This window comes from Lepidochelys kempii, chromosome 9 (genome assembly GCF_965140265.1).
Source record: "Lepidochelys kempii isolate rLepKem1 chromosome 9, rLepKem1.hap2, whole genome shotgun sequence".
In the NCBI taxonomy this organism is placed as follows: domain Eukaryota; kingdom Metazoa; phylum Chordata; order Testudines; family Cheloniidae; genus Lepidochelys; species Lepidochelys kempii.
Window position 1 is genome coordinate 57,116,119 of NC_133264.1, and position 22,058 is coordinate 57,138,176.

Below are 22,058 nucleotides of genomic sequence, written 5' to 3' on the forward strand. Positions count from 1 at the left end.
CAACTTGGACACCCCACGCCTCCTTGATTCCACAGAAACTAGCAACAAATGTTACTGCATGGTAAGTCTTCTCCATCCTTTCGGTGGAAAGCCCCTGGCTCAGCCTCTGAGCATTAGCACTCTCCTTGGGTGGTAACTCCCACTCCTTCTACCTGTCCCCGCACACTCCCTCCTCCTGCCTCTAGTCCCCACTTGGGCCCAGCCCCACAACCCCTCCTCCTGCTGCTTTATTGCTCCTCCTGTCCTACTCCCGACCCCAACGGCCTCCTCCTGTCCCCCCAGTCCTACCCTTACTTCCATCTGCCCCCAGGGCCCCTTCCACCTTTCTTCTGCTTTATTGCCCGCACCCCTTCTCCTCCTGCCCCCCAATCCTACCCCTCCCCCTTCTGTCCCCCAAACCCATTCCCCAGACCCACACCCCGCAGCCTCCTCCTGTCCCCCAGATTCCTTCCTCCTGCCCCACCCCCTCTTCTTGCCCCTTCCCCCAACTCCCGCCCCGCCCCCTCTCACCTGCACCCGCGGCCTCGCTTTCCAGGCGGGGAGTCCCCAGCCCGGCGCGCTGTTTACCTGCCGGCCCCAGTCGCTTTCCCCTCCGTTCGGCGAGCACGTGCACTTCCGCCGGGAACGCTCCCGACTCACGGGAAATGTAGTCACCAGCGCGGGGAGCGGGCCGCTTCCGCCCGAGCCGCGCTGCACGTTGGGAAACACCTGCTGCCTGCTGGGTATTGTAGTTCTATGGTGAGCGTGCCCGGCTCTTTGTGAGAGGCGCCGCCGAGAGCCCAGAGCGGCAGCGAGCAGCCGAGGGGTAAGGGACAGCTTCCCCTGGCTGGCTCAGACTGCCCAGCCCGTGTCCTCCTGGGGCCTCCCCAGACCCGCTGCCGCAAATCACATTCAGATTCTAGTTCGAAGCGACTCTCGGAGTACCCCTCAGAGCAGCAGCGTCCGCTAGAGGGCCCCCACCCCAGCACCTAAGATTTAGTTACAAAGTTTACTTTCAGTAAAAGTCATGGACAGGTCACGGGCTATGACTTTTTGTTTATTGCCCTAACTTGTTCATTACTTTTACTAAAAATACCCATGACATAGCCTTAGAGATATACCATCTATCCACTCAGAACAGGACTTCACAGGATGTTTGAGATTCAAAACCCAGGCTTGGGTTGTTTTGGTGTTGACCAGTCGTGATCCTGTAGCATCTCATCTGTTTCCTCACAGGGCAGGGTCAGACACAGTTTGCTCCATATTTCAGCATCAGTCATACTCAGGACATATGCTCTGTGATGCAGATACATGGTTAGGTGCCAAGGACATAGCTTGTTGAGATATTGTCCTTTAAAAATAAGTCACCCTTTATATTTCACATATCTTCATTTCCTAATCCTGCTCTCACTGCATCTCTCCCAGGCAGCCAATGTCATACAGGCCCTTGGCATCTACTATGAATGCCTCTCAGTGGAATTAACATGCCACAAGAGCAGCATCACCAACCCTAAGTGTTCAAATTTGAGCCAGGCCCCTCCAAATTATGAGACTGACTTAAAAATCACAAGCGTTTTTTGTTTTGCTTTGTTTGTTTTTTAATAGTACATTTGGAGACCTTTTTATTTGACTTCTGGTTTTCAATATTGCCACTCCTTGCAATTTTACTGTGAGTGTGGCACAATATTTGGTGGCTATGTGAGCACCTTAGTTATGGAATCCGATTATTTCTGGACAATTTCAACTTTCATTTTAAAGAAAGGTAAATGTCTGGCCTTCTTGGCTGCACAGAAGAACTCAAAAGCATGAACCATACATGTACCAGCACCAGAAAGCAAACAAAAATAAACCCAACTGATTTTTGAAGCCAATCTCATGATTTTAGGGGCCTTGACTCATTTTTATTACCACATTAGTGGGTTTTGAACCTTTAGGCAACACTCAGGTCACATTTCCAATCTTTTCTCTTCAACAGAGGGCTAGAAACTTACTTAAAAACACTGAAAGCTGAAATCCCAGGCAATCACGGGACCCCAGGAGCTGCGGGCTTTAAGAAACACAACAAATATAGAGAGACTCCAATCTGGCAATGCCGGGAAAGTGATTTCAGAGCACACCAAAATCTTCCTTGTTTGCTCACTTCACTAGGGTTGGACTACAACTCCCAGAATCCCTTAGCAGAGTCGGAGGAGGGAGGAAATTCCTTCCAGGCAGCAATGGCTGAAGGGGCGGAGAGGAAGCCGCTGCTTGAGATGGTGAGTGTCTGGGAGGCCAGGCCTCCCTGGTTCTCCCTGTCCTGCTGTGTTCCCTGGCTGAACGATAAGAGTACTAGGGAGGCAGGCTGGGGGGGCTCAGGCTTGTGGCAGAAGAGCCATGTGGTGACCTACTGCTTCCCCTTGTAGCCCTCAGGCCACAGGGTATGCTGTTCCCAAATCCCTCAGCTGCAATGAGCCTGGGACTGCTTTCATGGGTGGTCCTGTTTTCTGCCTACCTCGATCTTTATCTGGCTCCCGTGGCTGGAATATCTGAGAGCTCACCTACGTTCCTGGATTCAGAGAGAGAAGACGCGTTGTCTCTGTTCTGCAGATGGCGGCTGGGGAGGCACTGGGGTGGATGATGATTGCCTCAGGGAGTCTGGGGGCAGAACTGGGACTCACACCCAGATCTGTGCAAAAATGCTGTTTTATTTGTGTCCCCCCAGCCTCCACACCCCAGTACTGCCACCCTCAACCCTTCAAACATAATGAGTCGAGCTCCTCCCCAAAATCATACGATTTTAAAATCTAGTAAATGTGGGTTCTTTTTATTTTCTTTCTGGGTTTTGAGCCTTTTGGGGCTCATGTTTTCAAGCTTTCTCTACCGCCATGAGCACTAGAAAACTTGACTTTTCTTTTAAAATGAAAATAGGTTCTCACAAAATCATGTGAATCTACAAGCTGGGGCTTTAAGAAAAACACTTGTGATTCTAGACAGTTGGAAACGCTGTCCCCCCCCCTTCCCCCACCTACTTAGTTGTCTCATCACTATCTCGCCTGTAAGGCACAGATCCCCAAAGCTATTTAGGCACCTAACTCCAATTGATTTCCCATTGGGAATTAGGTGCCTAAATCCCTTTGATGAGCAGGGCCCGGATTATCAGTCACAATATATTTGTACAGTATCTAGCACCATGGATCTCAACTTGGTCAAAGCTAAGTGCTACTGCAATATAAATGTTCAGTAGTAATAAGATCTCAAGTCTCCTTAAGTGTAAGGCCACACTTCTGGTTTTGCTAGGACCTTTCACCTCCACAGCCCACCGCTCTGTTAAAAATGACCTTAAATGTGCCCTGCAACTGAGGCCAGAAAGCAAGTGTATCCTTCAGAAGAAGATAAGATGTGGCATAGCTACAGAGCAGTAGAGGCACCACCAACCAGTTACTGATCTTCAGCCAATCCCATTCAGAGTTTTCATCTCTCCACATTCAGCTTGAGTCTCCATTACAATTAATGCTGCAAACCTCCTTTCTATAATGTAGTTCTAAGTACTGGCTGTTGGTAACAAAGAAGATAAGCAGATGTGTTGTTTATGCTTGATTTGCAGTGTGTTTTGGAGACAAGGGAGTCAAGAAGGAGGTTGATAAATTGGAGGGAGTTCAGAGAAGAGCCATGTGAATGATTAAAGGATTAGAAAACCTGCTTTACAGTGATAGACACAAGGTGCTTGATCTATATAGCTTAACAAAGAGAAAGTTATTTAATAATGGGCTCTCCCATCTATCCAAGGGCAGGTCTACACTTAAAATGCTGAAGCAGCACAGCTGTACCAATGCCGCTGTAGCGCTTCAGTGAAGACACTACTATCTGACAGGAGAGCTTCTCCCATCAGTGTAGTTAAGCCACCTCTGTAAGAGGCAGTAGCTCACTATGTCGACAGGAGAAGCCCTCCTGTTGACAAAGTGCTGTCTACACACTGTTTTCACAACCCTGAGTGACGTAGTTACACTGATGTAAGTTTGTTGTGTAGACCTGGCCAGAGAAAGGTATAGCATGATATAATGGCTGGATGTCAAAAATAGACAATTTCAGACTGGAAATAAAGCATACATTTTTAACAGTGAGAATAATTAACCATTGGAACAACCAAGGGTTGTGATGGATTCTTCATCACTGACAATTTTGATTGGATGTTTTTCTGAAAGCTCTGCTCTAGGGATTATTGTGGTGCAGTTCTCTGGTCTATGTTATACTGGAGATGAGACTAGATGATCACAATGGTCCCTTCTGGCCTTGGAATCTAGGAATCTAATGACACTGAAAAGAATGGGGAGTTTTGGCATTGATATCACTGGGAGTTGGGACCAGGATTAAGGGCATAGGCCTTCATAGGGAGGGTTCAATTGACCAAAACCCAATACATTAGATTAAACAGTTCTCTAAAAATGGGATATTGTGCCCGAACTGAAAGTTGTATGTGAAACCCCAGCTGCATGGCGTATGGCATATTATTTTATAATCAGTCTAGCCCAGCAGTGGAATAGCTGGGCGATTAGTTTGCTTAGCAGACAAAATTGTGTCCCTTGCGTAGCAGTGAATTACTATGGGCTCAGTGTTTTCCTGCAAGGGTCAATCACACATCGGACAAGAAATCTTTCTATCAGGGATTCACAGAAGCGGCAGGAGGTCCCCATCTCCAAAAATCCATGGGTCCCTGATGACCGTATAGGTTATAGGAGAGCTGCTGGAGACCGCAGGCATTGGCACAGAAGTCACTCCCTTCTGCCATCTCCACAGCCCTGCTCCATGGCAGTGTGGCTTCTTCAGGATTTGTGATGCCAGAGCTCCCCTGCTGCTCTCATTGTTTCACAGAGCAGGCAGGGAACCAGGTCAGGCTGAACAGAGATATGGTCAGTATGAAGTTGTATCCTGGGTGAAGCCTTGGATTGGTTTTATTTGAGGGTGGGTAGTGGTATGGCAAGCAGCCATTATTTGCCCCTTCACTTGCCCTCTCTTGAGATACAGAGCTTGAATCCAGTGGACCATCTACATGGCAGGTGGGCTGTGAAGTCTAAGGGATGTCTGAGGAAGGATGGTGGTTAGGGCACCAGCCTAGGACTTGGGCGAGCTAGGTTCAGTTCCCTGCTCTTTTACAGACTCCCTGTGTGACCTTGGGCCAGTTGCTTAGTCTCTCTGGACCACAATTCCGCATCTGTACAATAAGGATAATAGCGCTGCCCTACTTCCCAGGGCGTTAGGAGCATAACTATATTCAAGACTGTAAGGTGCTCAGATGCTGCAGTGAAAGGTCCGTATGGTGCCTGAGATAGATAGAAGGGGTAAGTACTAGGGCTGTCAAGCAATTTAAAAAAATGAATCGTGATTAATCATGTGATTAAAAAAAATAATAGAATACATTTATTTAAATATTTTTGGATGTTTTTTACATTTTCAAATATATTGATTTCAATTACAACACAGAATACAAAATGTACAGTCCTTACTTTATATTTTTTTATTACAAGTATTTACACTGTAAAAAAACAAAAGAAAAAGTATTTTTCAATTTGCCTAATACAAGTACTGTAGTGCAATCTCTTTATCATGAAAGTTGAACTTACAAATGTAGAATTATGTACAAAAAAGCCTGCATTCAAAAATAAAAATGTAAAATGTTAGAGGTTGCAAGTCCACTCAGTCCTACTTCTTGTTCATCCAAATGCTCAGACGAACAAGTTAGTTTACATTTGCAGGAGATAATGCTGCCCATTTCTTGTTTACAATGTCTCCTGAAAGTGGGAACGGGTATTCACATGGCACTGTTGTAGCCGGCGTCGCAAGGTATTTACATGCAGATGCACTCATGATTCATATGTTCCTTCATGCTTCAACCACCATTCCAGGAGACATGGATCCGTGCTGATGACAGGTTCTGCTCGATAACAGTCCAAAGCAGTACAGACCAATGCATGTTCATTTTCATTATCTGAGTCTGATGCCACAAGCTCAAGGTTGTTTTTCTTTTTTGGTGGTTCAGGTTCTGTAGTTTACGCATCAGAGTGTTACTCTTTTAAGATTTCTGTTTAGCGTACCTGGTTCGTAAATACCTTCCAATGCCAGCTGCAAAAGTGTCAAGCAAATGCCTGTTCTCACTTTCTGGTGACAGTGTAAACAAGAAACGGGCAGCATTAACTCCTGCAAATGTAAACAAATCTGTTCGTCTGAGTGATTGGCTGAACAAGAAGTATGACTGAGTGGTCTTGTAGGCTCTGAAGTTTTACATTGTTTTGTTTTTGAGTGCAGTTATGTAACAAAAAAATCTACATTTGTAAGTTGCATTTTCACGACAGCGATTGCACTACAGTACTTGTATGAGGTGAATTGAAAAATACTATTTCTTTTGTTTATCATTTTTACAGTGCAAATATTTATAATAAGAAATACACACTTTGATTTCAATTATAACACTGAATGCAATATATATGAAATTGTACAAAAATCAAAATATTTAATAAATTTCAATTGGTATTCTTTTGTTTAACAGTGCAATTAAAACTGCAATTAATCGCAATTAATTTTTTTAATCACGAATAATTTTTTGAGTTAATCGCGTGCGTTAGCTGCGATTAATCGACAGCCCTAGTAAGTACTAATTCTGTGGCGGGCTTCCTTCCTCCCCAGGCAGGAGTGTGGGATGTATGCACAGAGAATTCTCGAACCTAGGAACATAGCTGTTTAGGGTGTTTGTCACAAGGTGGTGGAGGATGTTTTTGGGTTCAGATTTCACACCTGATCTTTAGAGAAACATCAGTAGCCCTATCTAATGCTTGTCAGCACCACAGGATGTGACACCACTTTATTTTGTATAATATCTTTCATGGAGCTAAATGACACAGGTACCAAGTTAAAACCCAAGCCAACAGCAGAGGGAGGGAGAAATTGAGAGGAGACAAAAGTGGCATTTTCAGAAATGGATGGAAGAGTGAGATCCAAGAAGGTGCCTGCTGCTTTAATTTCTTGAAGCATTTCATTGTGTTGCCCTGTGTTTTGAGCTCACTGAGATTGTCCCACAGGGAATATAAACAGCAAAGTCTGTGCTATGTTAGATGGAGCTAGGTTAGAAGCTAGGGTCAATATTTTCTAAAACTGGCCCTATTTTTCAAAGGGATTTTTTGGAATGAGGACCAAGGAGTCTCAGATAATCATTTTGTTAGCTGCAAGATCTTTCTGTGGTAGAGATTTCCCACCCTTTAAACCGACACATTGGCAAGATTATTCAGCTCTGTAGTGAGAGTTTCAGACTGGCCTTTCTATCCATGAACCCAAACTTTTTTCTTATGTCTGCCTTTCCTTCATCAGTTGATTCAGTGCTGTTGTAGCCATGTTGGTCCTGTTATTAGCAAGACAAAGTGGGTGAGGTAATATCTTTTATTGGACCAACTTCTGTTGGTGGAAAGAGACAAGCTTTTGAGCGTATACAGAGCTCTTCTTCAGGCTTTCACCTGATGGAGAGCTCTGTGTTAGCTTGAAAGCTTGTATCTTTCACAAACAGAAGTCAGCCCAATAAACGATATTACCTCACCGTCTTTTGTTTCCTTCACCAGGTTCCTTGTACTTTTTTTCTCTCTCAGCCAATGCACTAGATGGCACCACAGTTCACCATAGCTGGATTTGTATCACTTACTAGCTTGAAAGGAACTTGTTTGTCCAGCAGTCCAAGACGATGTAAATTATTACTCTCTGGACAGCTCCTCCAGAGTCTCCAGTTGCCAGCCAACCAACCAATCAATGGGGAAGGGGCTATTGAGAATGGAGGGGGCTGCACAGGGGAAACAAATGGATTGTTGTTAGTAGTATCTATTATTTATTGCCTGTTTTAAAAAGGAACCATGTAAATATGGTCAGTTATTGTTCCAACAAAATGCCCAATCATGCATATCTCCTCATAAGTAACCATGACTACTTCCATTGACACATTGTGGAAAAGGGTAGAAGGATCAGGCCTCTAGACAGCAAACCAGACACTTTGATCTAGAAATGTCCCATAGTGTACAGACCCATACACAGTAAAAGAGAAAGGGGACTGAAATGGGTTGCTTGATATAAGAGATGTCAGGGAATTTAGGGACAGACTTGCACCGGGGTCCCGAATCAGTTACCACCTGTACTTGCATACAAAACAATTTGTGTATAAATTGACCCTTCTGATTGCCCATTGAACATGAATAAAAACCAGTGTCCCAAATATAAACTAGCCACCACCCTGTCTAGCTAATCTAGTCCCTCTATGTGCAGCACTAATGTAGCCATCACTGCAGTATGTGGGTACCACTTACAAGGTTAAATAATTTACAGCCCCTCTAAGCAGAAAGATCTTTTATATGATATGGGATTACAGCTATTAGGATTGCTTAGCTGGAAGAGGCAAATAAATATCTGAGATATGGTCTGTCAGGACCAGGATCTACAGCCTGCCCTTGGTATGGATATCCTGGATAATTTTGTGGGTCTTTCCCATCTCTAAGGGGTTGTCTATGCAGGGAAATTGACCAGCATAGCTTTAGCAGAATAACTGTTCTTTTATAGGTTTCAGAGTAGCAGCCCTGTTAGTCTGTATTCGCAAAAAGAAAAGGAGGACTTGTGGCACCTTAGAGACTAACAAATTTATTTGAGCATAAGCTTTCGTGAGCTACAGCTCACTTCATCCACTGAATGCATCCGATGAAGTGAGCTGTAGCTTACGAAAGCCCTATGCTCAAATAAATTTGGTAGTCTGTAAGGTGCCACAAGTCCTCCTTTTCTTTTTGTTCTTTTATAGCCATGCCAATATAACTCCCCTGTGTAGATACTCTTCCGGAATAAAAGCAACTTTTTTTCTGGAATAATTACTCCACTTAGAAACATCTTTGGGGATCTAGAGGCAATTTGATTGATTGTGTATTTCCGATTAGGAAAGCTGCCATTAAAACAGATCAGTTCTTCTTTTTTTCCTGTTTTTCCATAATTTGAGAACAAGGGGCCACCGGATGAAATGAATGGCAAGTAAATGTAGAAAAATAAAATATTGCTGCACACCAGGTGGAATTCCCTACACCAGGAAGGGGATCGGGCTTTCAGGTCAGATAATGGAGAACAATTTTCAAATGGGATGGATAATTTGACACCTACATACCACAGTGATGGGCACATTGGAAATACATAGAGACATCCAATTTCATGCCTCTGGGCACAAACTGATTACTGCAGGACCATGTCAGAACCCTCCCTATGTATACAGCATGACACAAGTGGTGTTTTACTGGAGGGATGCTGTTTGCCTTCTCTGAAGCATCAGATAACAGCCACTGCTGGAGGACCAGTGGTCTGATCATCTATGGCAAACCTTCCATCCCTATGGAGATCCGGAAATGTATCAAAGAGATCTCTGTGCGAAATAGGAGGGAAAAATCAAGTCTCCGGGAACCAGACTGGTCTGGCACAGCATGTTCTCTGTGGTTGCATAGGCTGTCATCCATCAGATCAGTGCACCGGATTCTCAGAGTGCACTAGACAGATGGAAAAGCTAAATGCACTGTAGTCTGCTGTGTGGTTTGTTGCCTTCTCAATCTCCTTTAAGAAGTCTGCCCTGTGCGTCTCCTGTGATGCACTGCACTAGGCCACACAGCCCTCTTTTCCGTGAACTCTGTGATTCTGCAGTGGTCAATATGGCTAACCACGGGTGCCAGGTGGCCCAGGGGATAGCCACACTGGCCGCCGCTGGAGTGGCTCTGCAGCTAGCCGCTGGAGTGGCTCTGCAGCTAGCCGCTTGGGTGGCCTTGCAGCCAGCTGCACTGGTCGCTGCTGGAGTTGCCCTGGGGCCAGCCGCAATGGCCGCTGCTCGGGCAGCCCCGGGTGGCTGGCCCCAGGGACTGCCCGAGCAGCAGCTGGTGCAGCTGGCCCCAGGGACCTCCTGAGCAGTGGTCCCAGGGCAGCAGGAGCAGCCACAGCTCAGTGGCCTCTGGCAGCAGTCTGGGGGTGGTCCCTGGGGGCACCCCCAGAGTAACGGTCTCTTGGGGCCTGCAGCAGCACCCCCAGGGGTCCCGCAGAGCAGGACTCTTCCAGGGGGCCCCCCAACTAAGATTTAGTCAGAGGTATTTATAGTACAAGTCATGTACAGGTCACAGGCTGTGAATTTTTGTTTTTTGCCCGTGACCTGTCCATGAATTTTATTAAAAATACCCATGACTAAATTGTAGCCTTATTGATAAACATACAAATCCACATGTGCATGTATTTGGGCATAGGGGGCCTGATCCTGTGACATATTGACCCTTGAGGGTGTGCCACACTGTGCAGGATCAGGCCCCTAGAGACATGACGCAGCAGTGGATCCAGAATCCTCCTGATATAGTCTGTCAGACTCCTGCCAATACACCAATTACTAAAAGCTCCAACAGGACAGGTTTGGGATTGGGATTCCCTCCCAAACCAGCAGAGCATCTAAATAATCTGCCAGCCATCAGAATGCTGCTGAGCTTCTGACCTCTCCCTGGGCTAAGTATAGCTTCTGCATAGTCAGATTTGACCAGTCAGTCCCAGCCATTTCTTCTCTCAGAACTGGAGTGAGGTCTCAAGGTTGAATGTGTAGCCAGAGCTATACAAAGCCCTCATCTCTTCACCTTCTGCCCACAGCCAGTTCCTCAAATGCTACAGAAAGTTCACAATTCCATTCACTTCTCATCACATGGCAACACCCTCAGCAGTTACATTCATCTTTGCACAGGCACAGACACTGCAAGGAATTTGCTCAGAGTTTTAAAAGAACATGGACAGTGATTTCAGAGAATGAGGAGGGTTACCAAGATCTGCTAGAGAATTCAAGGACTGGCTCCAGAAAGCCCCAGCAATCCCTGTAGATTACATGCGGCACAATAATTATATTAACGTTATAATCCTTTGTATTTCTACAGCCCCTTTCATGTTAGGATCTCAAAGCACTTTAATAAATTAAGCCTCACAACCCTTTGGTGGGGTAGGTAAATATCATCCCCAATTCTACACATGGGGAAAATGAGGTGCAGAGAGAGAGGTTAAGGAATAAGTCCTTCCCCCACAGTGGTCATTGGCAAAATTTCCATGGGAGTAAGAAGACAAGAAATGAGGGACTTTCCCTATGCCACTCAGTGAGATCGTGGCATTGCTGAGAACAGAACTCAAGTGAACTAACTCCCAGTCCCCTCCCACACACATTAGACCCACCTCCTTCCTGTTTGTTCCCAGAGCTGGTTGTTATTTTGCTAGTCTGCAAGGAAGTATTTACTGATGTCTTTAGTGTCTATTGAGGCTCAGAAGCATCTTTCCATAGCTCCAAGCTCCTTGGGTAGCCATTAAAATGGCATCAGACTAAAGAAGAAAATCCCACTTGCCTGCTCTCCCCTCTCTCAGGGCATATGAGCCCGTTTAAACCACCCTTCGTGACCCCACCCCTGTAAATAACCACCTCCTTCATCAGCCTATTGCACGCACCCCTCAACCTGCTCTTTCCTGAGAAGTTGAAGGAAACCAATGTGGGGCCTGACAGGCAGAAGAAGGGCTTAGATGGCCCAACCAAGATCAGGGCCCCAATGTCGTGGGCACAGAGTGAGATCCTGTCCCAAAGAGCTCACAATGGGATGGGAGAGAAAAGCAGCATGTCACCAACAGGGAACTGAGGCCCAGAGGGTTAAATTATTTGCCCAGTGTCAGACAAGGAGTCTGGAGCAAAGCTTGGCACTGAACCCGGATCTAATGCCTTAGCCACAGAATTATCAAGATGTTCTCCCAGCCTGAGACCCTTCAGCTAAGACCAGATATCAAGAGCTGATCTAAATGCTGGACAAACAGGATTTTAAAATGGAACTGCTGTTTTTTTAACTCCTAGTGCTGACTTGATCTCCGTGACAGACACGGAGGCAGTGTGGCCTCGTGAATAGAGCACTGAACGGGGACCTGGGAGACCCAGCTCTGCCACTGGCTCACTCTGACTCCTTGGACAAGTCATGTCACTGCCCTGTGCCTCGGTTTCCCCATATATAATGGTGATAATGATACTGACCTGCTTTGAAAAACACTTTGAGATCTGCTGATGAAAACGCTAGGTAAGAGCTAGGTGGTGGTATTACTGGAGTGATATCTTGATCCTATTGAAGTCACTGGTGAAATTCACATTCATTTCAATAGGGTAGGATTTCACCTAGAGCAGTGGCTCTCAACCTTTCCAGACAACTGTACCCCTTTTAGGAGTCTGATTTGTCTTGTGTACCCCCAAGTTTCACTTCACTTAAAAACTCATCATCATCACTCCCATAACCGCATTGGTCGTTGGGGCACTATCATTGATGAGCAATGAACCAAATGTCTCCACCCCTGATGATTGTGTGTCAGTGCTTGAGTCTCTGCAAAGTCCATTCCTGTCCACTCTTTTATGTTGTTAATCCATCTCTTCTTCTGTCTACCTCTTCCTCTCTTCTGCTGTACTGTCCTTTGGAGGATGATCTTGGGTAGGCCAGATGATCTTGTTACATGGCTGTACCACTTCAGCTTGCACTTCTTCACGGTCATCAGGAGGTCTTCATATGACTCAGCGCATTGGGTGATGATGTTGCAGATCTCTTCATTAGTGACGTGGTCGAAGTAGGAGATGCCCAGGATTTTATGGAAGTATCTCATCTCTACTACCTGTATTTTCCGTCAGGGTCCGTGTCTTGCATGCATACAGAAAAATGGAGGTGACCAATGCATGCAGCAGTTTCAGTTTGGATTCCAGGAAGATGTTCTTATTCCTCCAAATTGGCTTTAGCTTTGCCACTGCTGCTGTGGTTTGTGTAGTTCTTGCCCGAATTTCTGCCTTGGATCCTTCATCAGTGATGATTGCCCCCAAATACTTGAACTATTTCACTGTCTCCAGCTCTAGTCCACTGACAGTGATAGGTGAGCTGATCCCATCACGTTTTTTGTCATCAGCTTAGACAGCCCAGATTCAACAGAGGAGGATGACTTTCCAATTCTAAGTGAAGAAGTGGAGACAGCTGTGAAATCACTCAAGAACAGAAAGGCTACAGGTATTGACAACATCCCAGCCAAATTGATGAAATTCGGAGGACAAATAGTAATAGATGTGCTCCTCCGAATTTCATAATTTCGGCTGGGATGTTGTCAATAGATCTGCAGCAAGATCCGGCAGACCGGTGAGTGGCCCTTCACATGGACACAGTCACTAATCATCACTCTGCCAAAGAAAGGCAACCTGCAATTGTGTCAAAATTACTGGACCATAAGCTTAGTTAGCCATCCCAGCAAAGTGTTGTTGAAAGTCATATTGAACAGATTGAAGCCACAAGCGGAGAATATCATTGCTGAAGAACAGGCTGGCTTTTGTGCTGGAACAAGTACCACAGAACCGATTTTCAACCTTCATGTTCTATGTGAGAAGTACTTACAACACCAGCAGGACATCTACCATGTCTTTGTTGACTTCAAGAAGGCATTTGACAGAGTACGGCACGAAGCTCTCTGGGCAACTATGAAGAAGTACAATGTTGGTCGCAAGCTTATTCTTACCATTAAACAACTGTATGCCAAGGCCAGCCGTGCAGTTCTCGTCAATGGCACAATAGGAGAGTGGTTTTGCACCAAGGCTGCCTTCTTTCACCCACACTGTTCAACATCTACTTGGAGCTTATAATGACTGATACCCTAGAAGATCACATATGCACAGTCAGCATTGAGGGGCGAACAATCTCAAATCTTGGTTCGCTGACGACATTGATGGCCTGGCAGGCAGTGAAGATGAACTTGCCAACCTTGTGAAACAATTGGATGAAACCTCTGCAAAATATGGCATGGAAATCAATGCAGAGAAAACCAAGGTGATGACTTAAAAACTGCTTGCTTACAAAATTAGACATAAAAATACAAAAGTGTCACAGCACACTGTTACTGAAAAATTGCTTACTTTCTCATTTCTACCATATAATTATAAAAGTATCAATTGGAATATAAATATTGTACTTACATTTCAGTGTATAGTGTATAGAGCAGTATAAACAAGTCATTGTCTGTATGAAATTTCAGTTTGTACTGACTTTGCTAGTGCTTTTTATGTAGCCTGTTGTAAAAGTTAAAAGTCTAGTCAGTGGCGCAAGCAGGGCCTGGGGCTAAGGCAGGCTCCCTGACTACCCTGGCTCAGTGTGGTCCCAGAAGTGGCCGCCAGCTCTCCCACCACCATAGCTTCTGCTGCTTGTTGTTGATGAGAGAGGTCTCTCCCATCGGCATAACGTGGCTACACGAGCTCTCTGACAGTGGCACAATGGTATTGGTGCAGCTGTGCCGCTGTACGCTTGTAAGTGTAGACTTGGCCTGACTCCTTTCAACAAACTTTTTCCTTTAGGAAGCTTTTCCTGTCATCTCACCTCACTGCTTATTGCTTTTTATTTCACCCATTATTCCTAGATATTCTCCTTTTTCTCCCCACAATGGATCCCAGCTGGTATCCCTACAACTCGTCCAGCAGCAATAGATGCTGGGACTATTTCCCCCCTCTCTTGAGTGAAAAAAAGCACAGTCTTGTTACACTCAAGGTGCCAGTTTCCACAGACTCAGATAGTTATTGTTGAGTCTGGAATGTGACTCCCGGTGAAAGAGATCCGAGAATGGCTTGGTATTAAAGGTCGTTGAGGGTGGAATCTTGTACTCATGCTCCCAAAATTCCGTTGGAAGGCTGCGACCTTTGGGTGTGCAAGAAATGGAAGGATCAGAACCTAGGATAATACTAATCCTTTGACTGTATATATAATAATAATTCCTAACTTTTCTATCATGCAGTATATCTAGCCTTCGTCTATCTGGCAGCCGAGAAATCCCTGGGTTCTAAGAGGAAGGCTCTGGCTTTATATTTTTTTCCCTCCAGATTTATGTGGTGGGCCCATACTCCAGCTGTGGCATTTCTCCAAAAACAAGCTCTTGGCAAGTCTCAACCACTGTTTTCTAACACAGTGATGAACATAGATGAACAATGATGAACCTAGTTGTCCAGGTCTATGCTTACAGTCAGACCATGGGTGGGTGAGTCTGTTGCTGACACCAGTCATCAGAACTGAGTCATTTTTCTAGTATAGGCCTGGCCTTAGTTACTTCAGGAGGAGCTTAAATCATCTGGAGATATAATTTTTGTGCTCCTCTTGCTTTCCTGTGTCTGGCAGGTCCAGGCAGATGGGACAGATGGAAACTGTGTCACATTTGTGTTACATGATGAGGACCACACACTCGGCAACTCCCTCCGTTACATGATCATGAAAAAGTAAGTTGAGTCCCTGTTATAACTGGTACCACCTTAGGGCTATGTTTCTTGTCCCTTGACTTCTGATCTAGCACCTCTGGCACTCCTGAAGCTGGGTGAATATTACAAATCTCCCTACTTGGGTTCTTTAAACAAATGCACTTTGACTGCATATCTGCCCCTTTGGGAACAAGTTTACTGTCAGGCCTGGGAGTGGAAACAGTCAGTGTTCAAGTGAGAATTAGAGAATCTCATTTTGAACTTGCAAACACAAATATCCGCACTGGGAGCCTGATTCGTATGCTTATGCAGTCAAAAGAATAGTATCTCATGACCTACATGACCCTATCCAAACTATCCAGTAGTGAATATTTATGAGGAACTTCTTGTCATGAGTTCCAGCTCTAGAAGTATTCATGGAGGGGGGTTTTCATTTGATAATTTTAAAGGACAAATTGTGATAGTCTTGTAAGCTGCTCATGATAAATCACCATCAGCAAACCAGTGCTGTAACCTTTAGGCCGTGCTTCCTTTCAACTGCTAAAGCCAGGGCAACCACTCGACTGGTCCCAGGTTTGGGTCTGGGCAGCCGTGAAATCCATCCACAACATAGAAGAGGCAGGGGATGTTTATCTTGCTCCGTACCCCATCCACTTCAGGATCCAGCCCACCCCGCAGAAGTACACCTTCCCCTCTGCATGTCTGTCTCAGGGAGCTGTGGGTGATGGGAAGTGATTGCTTTTGAAACATGTGGGACCATCACGCAGTGCAGGTCTGCTTGCTTCAGAGGTTCCCTACACATGAGAGTGTCTGCAGTTGGCTTGCTGCTGATTTTGAGAGCCCATTTGTGCTTCCTGCTTCTGTCTCTCCTTGTAGCTCTGAAGTGGAGTTTTGTGGTTACAGCATCACACACCCATCTGAAAGCAAAATCAACTTCCGGATCCAGACCAGAGGTAGGAATGCAGCTGGGCTTCCTTGGACAGCTGTCCCTTGCCATGACAGGCCCTGAAACCATGGATCAGCCAGCCCCCTCCCTCCCTCTGCATGTCCTTCGTTCCACCATTCTACTGGGCAGTTGCTATCACCATCCATGATCAGTGCATCTTGAGTAGCAGTGATAGAGCTGGTCTCTGTCATCCCCCAGTGCAGAGCCCAGACGTGGCCTCTGTAGTAATCAGCAAGCTTGGGGAGTTGTGGTCCCAAAGCCTCACTCAGCACTGGGCATCCCACCAGGCATCACCCCCTGGTTAGCTCCCGGATGCCCCCTTTGCGTTAGATCTTCACCCAAAGCTTGTTACATTATACACTAAACAACAGATCCAGTCTGTTATACAACTCGATGGCCAGATATTGCTAATTCCTGGGGTGAATAGCACCGCAAGTGCTCTATGCAGCAGGGTGCCCTCTGGATGCTGTACTCCGCATTCCCCCGATCCTATCCTGATGCCCACACCAAAGGGCAGCCTGCAGGACTTGCCTGGGACTGCATCTGCCGTTGCAAGAGCAAGGCCAAAGATCTGCTCCATTTCCATACCTATCTCACAATTGTCCCACAGCATCTGACGCTCTGAATAGTTTGAAAAACCCAGCCCAAGCCTCTAACTTGGTTCCCAGCTCACAGGTCCCCTCTCCTGTGGCCTTGAGTGTTGGTTGCATAGAAGAGCAGAGCCACTGGAAATGGCCAAGTTGTGCTAGATGGCTTTTTAATTTTTTGAAGAATTTAGCAGTGCTGCAAAGTGCTGGATTGCTGGCCCCAGAGAGTGGAGCCTTAAGTCTGTCCACAGCACAAACTGCAGGGCAACCTTCCCCTACGCTGTCCCCTGCCAAAGGGCTTCAGCCTGGACTTGGGTCTCTGAGACACCAGTTCAAGCCTCCATGGCCCTTGTATGCTCTTCTCAGACTGCTGATGAGAGTGGGAGGGAGCATGATGTGAACGCTGGCCTAAGATCCTCACCTTATCACAGGAGCCGCCAAAGAGGTGTATGATGGTTGGTCACTACTGAGCTGGGCTAGGAGGGGAAGGGGGAGGGGAGGGGAAGTGTGGAGCCAGCCACACTTTATGCGAATGCTTCTCCTTTTCTGAAGGGGGGCTCCTGGCCATTGAGCCATTCCGGAGAGGACTGACAGAACTGGTGGATGTCTGCCAGCACGTGCTCAGCAAGTTTGAGGTGAGGTCACTGCTTCATGGTAAAATGACTCTGGGATCCTCTCTGTGGTCGGCAAAGGAGAGAAATAGCTGGCTGCACTGATTGACTGACAGAGGTACTAACATGTCCATGGCTGCAGCCGTTATCTAACTGATCCCCTCCTCACTCCTCTTGCAAGATCTGCACATATTTGGATGCAGACAGTTGTAGTAGTTAGAGAAGTGGAACTGGGAGTCAGCAGACTTGGGCTCTCTGACCAGCTTTGACACTGAATCGCTGTGTGACCTTGGGGAAGTCACTTCTCCTCTGTGTGACTCGGTTTCCCCATCTCTAAAGTGACACTTCACCTGCCTCTGAAAGGGGGGTTCTGAGAAGCAAGCAGTGTTTGTAGAGTGCTTTGGGAGCCTCAGATGAAAGTTGCTATACAAGGTAAATGCAAAATATTGCTATTTCACCCTGTTTGTTACATTTTACTGCAGTGTAGAGTAAAGAGCAGAGAATGCACAAATCTGCATTCCATATCCAAGGGGTTTCACCGTCATCTTGGAAGAGATGTTTTTTCTACCATACCAGGGGGATAGGATTTGGAAAGCCAACTGAGGCTCAGTAATCCTGCTTGTGGTAGAGAGCAGCTAGTGCATCATAGAGACAATTTGGTGTGGCAGGGGCGTAAGAATGCCAGTGTGAAGGGTGGCTTGGGTGTGAGTGGTGCATATGGAACCTGGATGCTGCAGAATAAATTTGGGATCAATAATCTGCTCCCCCCAACCCTAACGAATATGGACCTGTGCTCTTTGAAGGAATGGCCCGATGCAGTGGCAGGGACCTCAATGGGGGCAAAAATGGGCTCTGAATTTGTTCTCTTTCAAACATGCTGCTGTAATCTGTAAAGCATCTGTGTCTCTAGGCAGGCTGATCTGGGGGCTACTCCTGGGGGCGCTGCCTCACCTCCCTTACAGTGATCCAAGGTTATGATCAGAAATAAAACGCAACCATTTCTCAGAGCACCTAAAGCCAGTGGTGAGCTGGAGCCGGTTCGCACCGGTTTGCACGAACCAGTTGTTAAATTTTGAAGCTGGTTTAGAACCGGTTGTTAAAGGGGTGGGCAAACTCCGGCCTGCGGGCCACATCCAGCCTGCGGGACCATCCTGTCCGGCCCACCTGAGCTCTCGGCTGGGGAGGCTCCCCTGAGAATCCCTTTTTAATTTTTACTCCCCCGGATCTTCGGTGGCACTTCGGCGGCCTGTCCTTCAGTGCCGCCAAAGACCCGGAGTGACTGAAGGCCCTGCCATCGAAGTGCTGCCGAACACCCAGAGCGACTGAAGGAACTGGTTCTTCAGCTTTTGGCAGCTCATCACTGCCTAAAGCTCATCAGTTACCCTCCCCACCCTTCGGTCTTTTCAAGGAGGAGCCTCAGCCACATTAAAATGTTGCCCTTTTCATGTTTTATTCTGCCCAGGACAGTAAGTTCAGAACCAGAGAGCCTCTCAAAGCTCCTCAGGCGTGGACAAGGGTGTGGCTGTATTTTAATTCATCAAACATACAGCATTGACATTGGTCATTTGATCTCATTTGCAGGCAAGCATAAAGGAATACAGGGCCCAAAGAGAGGAGGAAATGGACTAGCCCCTGCAGCTGCTGGAGTACGGAATGGACATGTATATATTGTTCGTTTATGTTTAATGCCCCTGTTGAAAGCGGTTTTATTTTTTTTATGACGAATCTGAAGTAGACTGTGTAATTTCTCTAATAAACACTATAAGGTTCAGTCCAGCTTGCATTTCGCTCCATTCAGACCTGCCACGGATCCAGAAAAAGAAAGGGGTTTCCCGAAATTTTCTCAGGTCGGCAGTCCCCACCACACTTTCATTCTCACCCTTAGAAATCTCCACAGCCTCAAATTCACTTCAAGATCTGAGTCTGCACAAATCCCCCAGATCAAAGCACCCCCAACCACCTGCAGGGTTTGAAATCTGATGGGTTTCAGAGTAACAGCCATGTTAGTCTGTATTCGCAAAAAGAAAAGGAGTACTTGTGGCACCTTAGAGACTAACCAATTTATTTGAGCATAAGCTTTCGTGAGCTACAGCTCACTTCATCGGATGCATACTGCAGAAAGTATAGAAGATGATAATTTTTCAGCTTTCATCCCTTTTCTCTAAACTTCTTACATTTCCACACTTCTTCCATTTTTGGGGTGCCTTGATGACTTCCACCTAACCCTTTATCCACTCCTTGGGAGAAACTGAATATGATTTCGTGGTGTTGGAAGGGTAGCTGCAAAGACCAGAGTAATAACAGCATTAAGATTTCATCTGTCCAGTGAAGGTGCAGTTCCCACGCTCCTTGTGTCTGTTTGTGCCATGCTTGTGAGCATGTGCGTGTTTTTTAAAAAGCAGCAGTTCAGAAAGCAAAGGGGGTTTTGTGTCCGATTCCCTGGATTGAGCTCTTGGTGCACAAGGAAAATCCACCACCAGTGGTTGTGGGTTTATCATGATCACATTTGTTTAATTATCAAACGGGCACTCTGCTCATTCGCTACAACAACAGAGAACGTATCATTAGGCTTCACTTAGGGCATGGCTTATCCTGAGCAGCATAAATTACATATAATGTACAAGGAGAACAGATATGATGCCTTTACAATAAATCAATTCAGTTTGGATCCCAAATCAGTAACAGGATCCATATGGAGACTGAACCATTTACCAGTCTGTCTGCCTGACTCCAATCTCCTTTACACTGTTTGAAATCCTCATTTTCACCTATGGTAAAGGTGAGAAGAATCAAGCTCCGTGTATTTTAAAACAGAAGAGTCTGATCCTTCTTTTACCCTCCAAGAGCCTGCCTTCCAGTCTCTGTCTCATCCCCCATGAGAGTTAACATCCTTTGCCCCTAAAGGCAGTATGGCCTAGGGGAGAGCACACTGGAGTGTGACTCAGCAGACCTGGGTTTTATCCTGCCACTTGCCTGCTGGGTGACCTTGGCCAAGTTACTTCCCTGCTCTGTGCCTCAGTTTACCTAACTGTAAAATGGGGGTGATAATGCTGACGTCCTTAGGAAAGTGCTTTGAGATCTACCAATGATAAGAGCCAGATAAGAACATAACGTGCACGGCTGTACTGGGTCAGACTAATGGTCCATCTAGCCCACTATCCTGTCTTCTGACAGAGGCCACTGCCAGGGAATGAAGGAGGGAATGAAGAGAACAGGGCAATTATCCAGTGATCCCTCCCCTGTCATCTACTCCTAGCTTCTGGCAGGCAGAGGTTTAGGGACAACCAGAGCATGGGGTTGTCCCCCTGCCCGTCTGTCATGGATTTGCAGGCTCAGTACTCTGGGACAGCTCTGAACAAATTTTATACAGGACTCTCTTGTAGTGCAACAACGCCTCAGGCCACACACTCACTAGGGCAAGCCTCCTTCGGTCTGACCTTGGAGCATTCAGCAGCCCTGTTCACATTGTGAGTTCCCCACAGTAAGTCCACCTGAATAGGACACCTGGAGAAACCTTACATGCCCCCCAAAAGGGGCCATGCACCCGAACCACACAGTCAGCAGTGACCCTCAGCCAACAACGTAAAACAGAAGGTTTATTAGTTCTCTGGAATTCAGCATAGAACAGATCTTCTCAGGGTATGTCTACGCTACGAAATTAGGTCGAATTTATACAAGTCGGTTTTGTAGAAAGTGGTTTTATACAGTTGATTGTGTGTGTCCCCACACAAATGCTCTAAGTGCATGTAGTCGGCGGAGTGTGTCCACAGTACCGAGGCAACCATCGACTTCTAGAACGTTGCACTGTGGGTGGCTATCCCACAGTTCCTGCAGTCTCCGCCACCCATTTGAATTCTGGGTAGAAATCCCAGTGCCCAATGGGGCTAAAACATTGTCGCGGGTGGTTCTGGGTACATATCGTCAGGCCCCCATTCCCTCCCTCCCTCCCTCCCTCCGTGAAAGCAAGGGCAGACAATCGTTTTGTGCCTTTTTTCTTGAGTTACCTGTGCAGACGCCATACCACGGCAAGCATGGAGCCCACTCAGCTAACCGTCACCGTATGTCTCCTGGGTGCTGGCAGATGTGGTACTGCATTGCTACACAGCAGCAGTTAATTGCCTTTTGGCAGCAGACAGTGCAGTATGACTGGTAGCCGTCATCGACGTCGTCCTGGGTGCTCTTTTAACCGGGCGCCTGGGAAAACAGGGCAGTGACTCAGCCAGGTCATTTCCCTTGTTTCATCTCGTGGCGATTGAGTCCTACTGGCAGTACACTGTCTTTTAATCTGCAACTAGCAGAAGACGATGGCTAGTCGTCATACTGCACCGTCCTCTGCCGAGCACCCAGGTGTTGACGATGGCTAGGTGTCGTACTGCACAATCTGCTGCCAGCAAGATGTATAAAGATAGATGAAGTGGCTCAAAACAAGAAATAGACCAGATTTGTTTTGTATTCATTTTCTCCTCCCTCCCTCCTTCCCTCCCTCCCTCTGTGAAATCAACGGCCTGCTAAACCCAGTTCTGAGTTCTATCCTTGAGGGGGCCATTCAGTTTCTCACGAAGCCACCCCCTTTGTTGATTTTAATTCCCCGTAAGCCAACCCTGTAAACCATGTCGTCAGTCGCCCCTCCCTCCGTCAGGGCAACAGCAGACAATCGTTCTGCG

The 22,058-nt window shown here is 46.5% G+C and overlaps 2 protein-coding genes across 9 annotated transcripts in view; one reads left to right on the forward strand and one right to left on the reverse strand.

Moving 5' to 3' along the window:
- VAMP7 (vesicle associated membrane protein 7) overlaps window positions 1–625 on the reverse strand; it is an 83,878-nt gene extending 83,253 nt beyond the window's left edge. For 3 of the 8 annotated variants that reach the window (XM_073360550.1, XM_073360548.1, XM_073360544.1), the window contains exon 1: window positions 511–624. The gene's annotated coding sequence lies outside the window, so the exon portion shown is untranslated. Of the gene's footprint in view, window positions 1–510 lie in introns of all 8 variants that reach the window. The other 5 variants (XM_073360552.1, XM_073360551.1, XM_073360549.1 and 2 more) reach the window with 3 other exon arrangements.
- Window positions 34–19,170, forward strand: LOC140917509 (DNA-directed RNA polymerases I and III subunit RPAC2-like). Its single transcript, XM_073360554.1, has 6 exons — window positions 34–61; window positions 2,128–2,234; window positions 15,174–15,271; window positions 16,127–16,203; window positions 17,336–17,418; window positions 18,976–19,170. Exons 1-6 carry the CDS (start codon window positions 49–51, stop codon window positions 19,021–19,023), a joined length of 426 nt encoding a protein of 141 aa, XP_073216655.1. The 5' UTR covers window positions 34–48; the 3' UTR covers window positions 19,024–19,170.
- The last annotated feature ends 2,888 nt before the right edge of the window (window positions 19,171–22,058 follow it).

Bases quoted from the DNA above. Each gene is read 5' to 3' on its own strand.
- LOC140917509 (XM_073360554.1), top strand. The intron at 15,272-16,126 runs GTAAGTTGAGTC...CTCTCCTTGTAG, and splicing joins CGTTACATGATCATGAAAAA to CTCTGAAGTGGAGTTTTGTG. The intron at 16,204-17,335 runs GTAGGAATGCAG...CCTTTTCTGAAG, and splicing joins CTTCCGGATCCAGACCAGAG to GGGGGCTCCTGGCCATTGAG.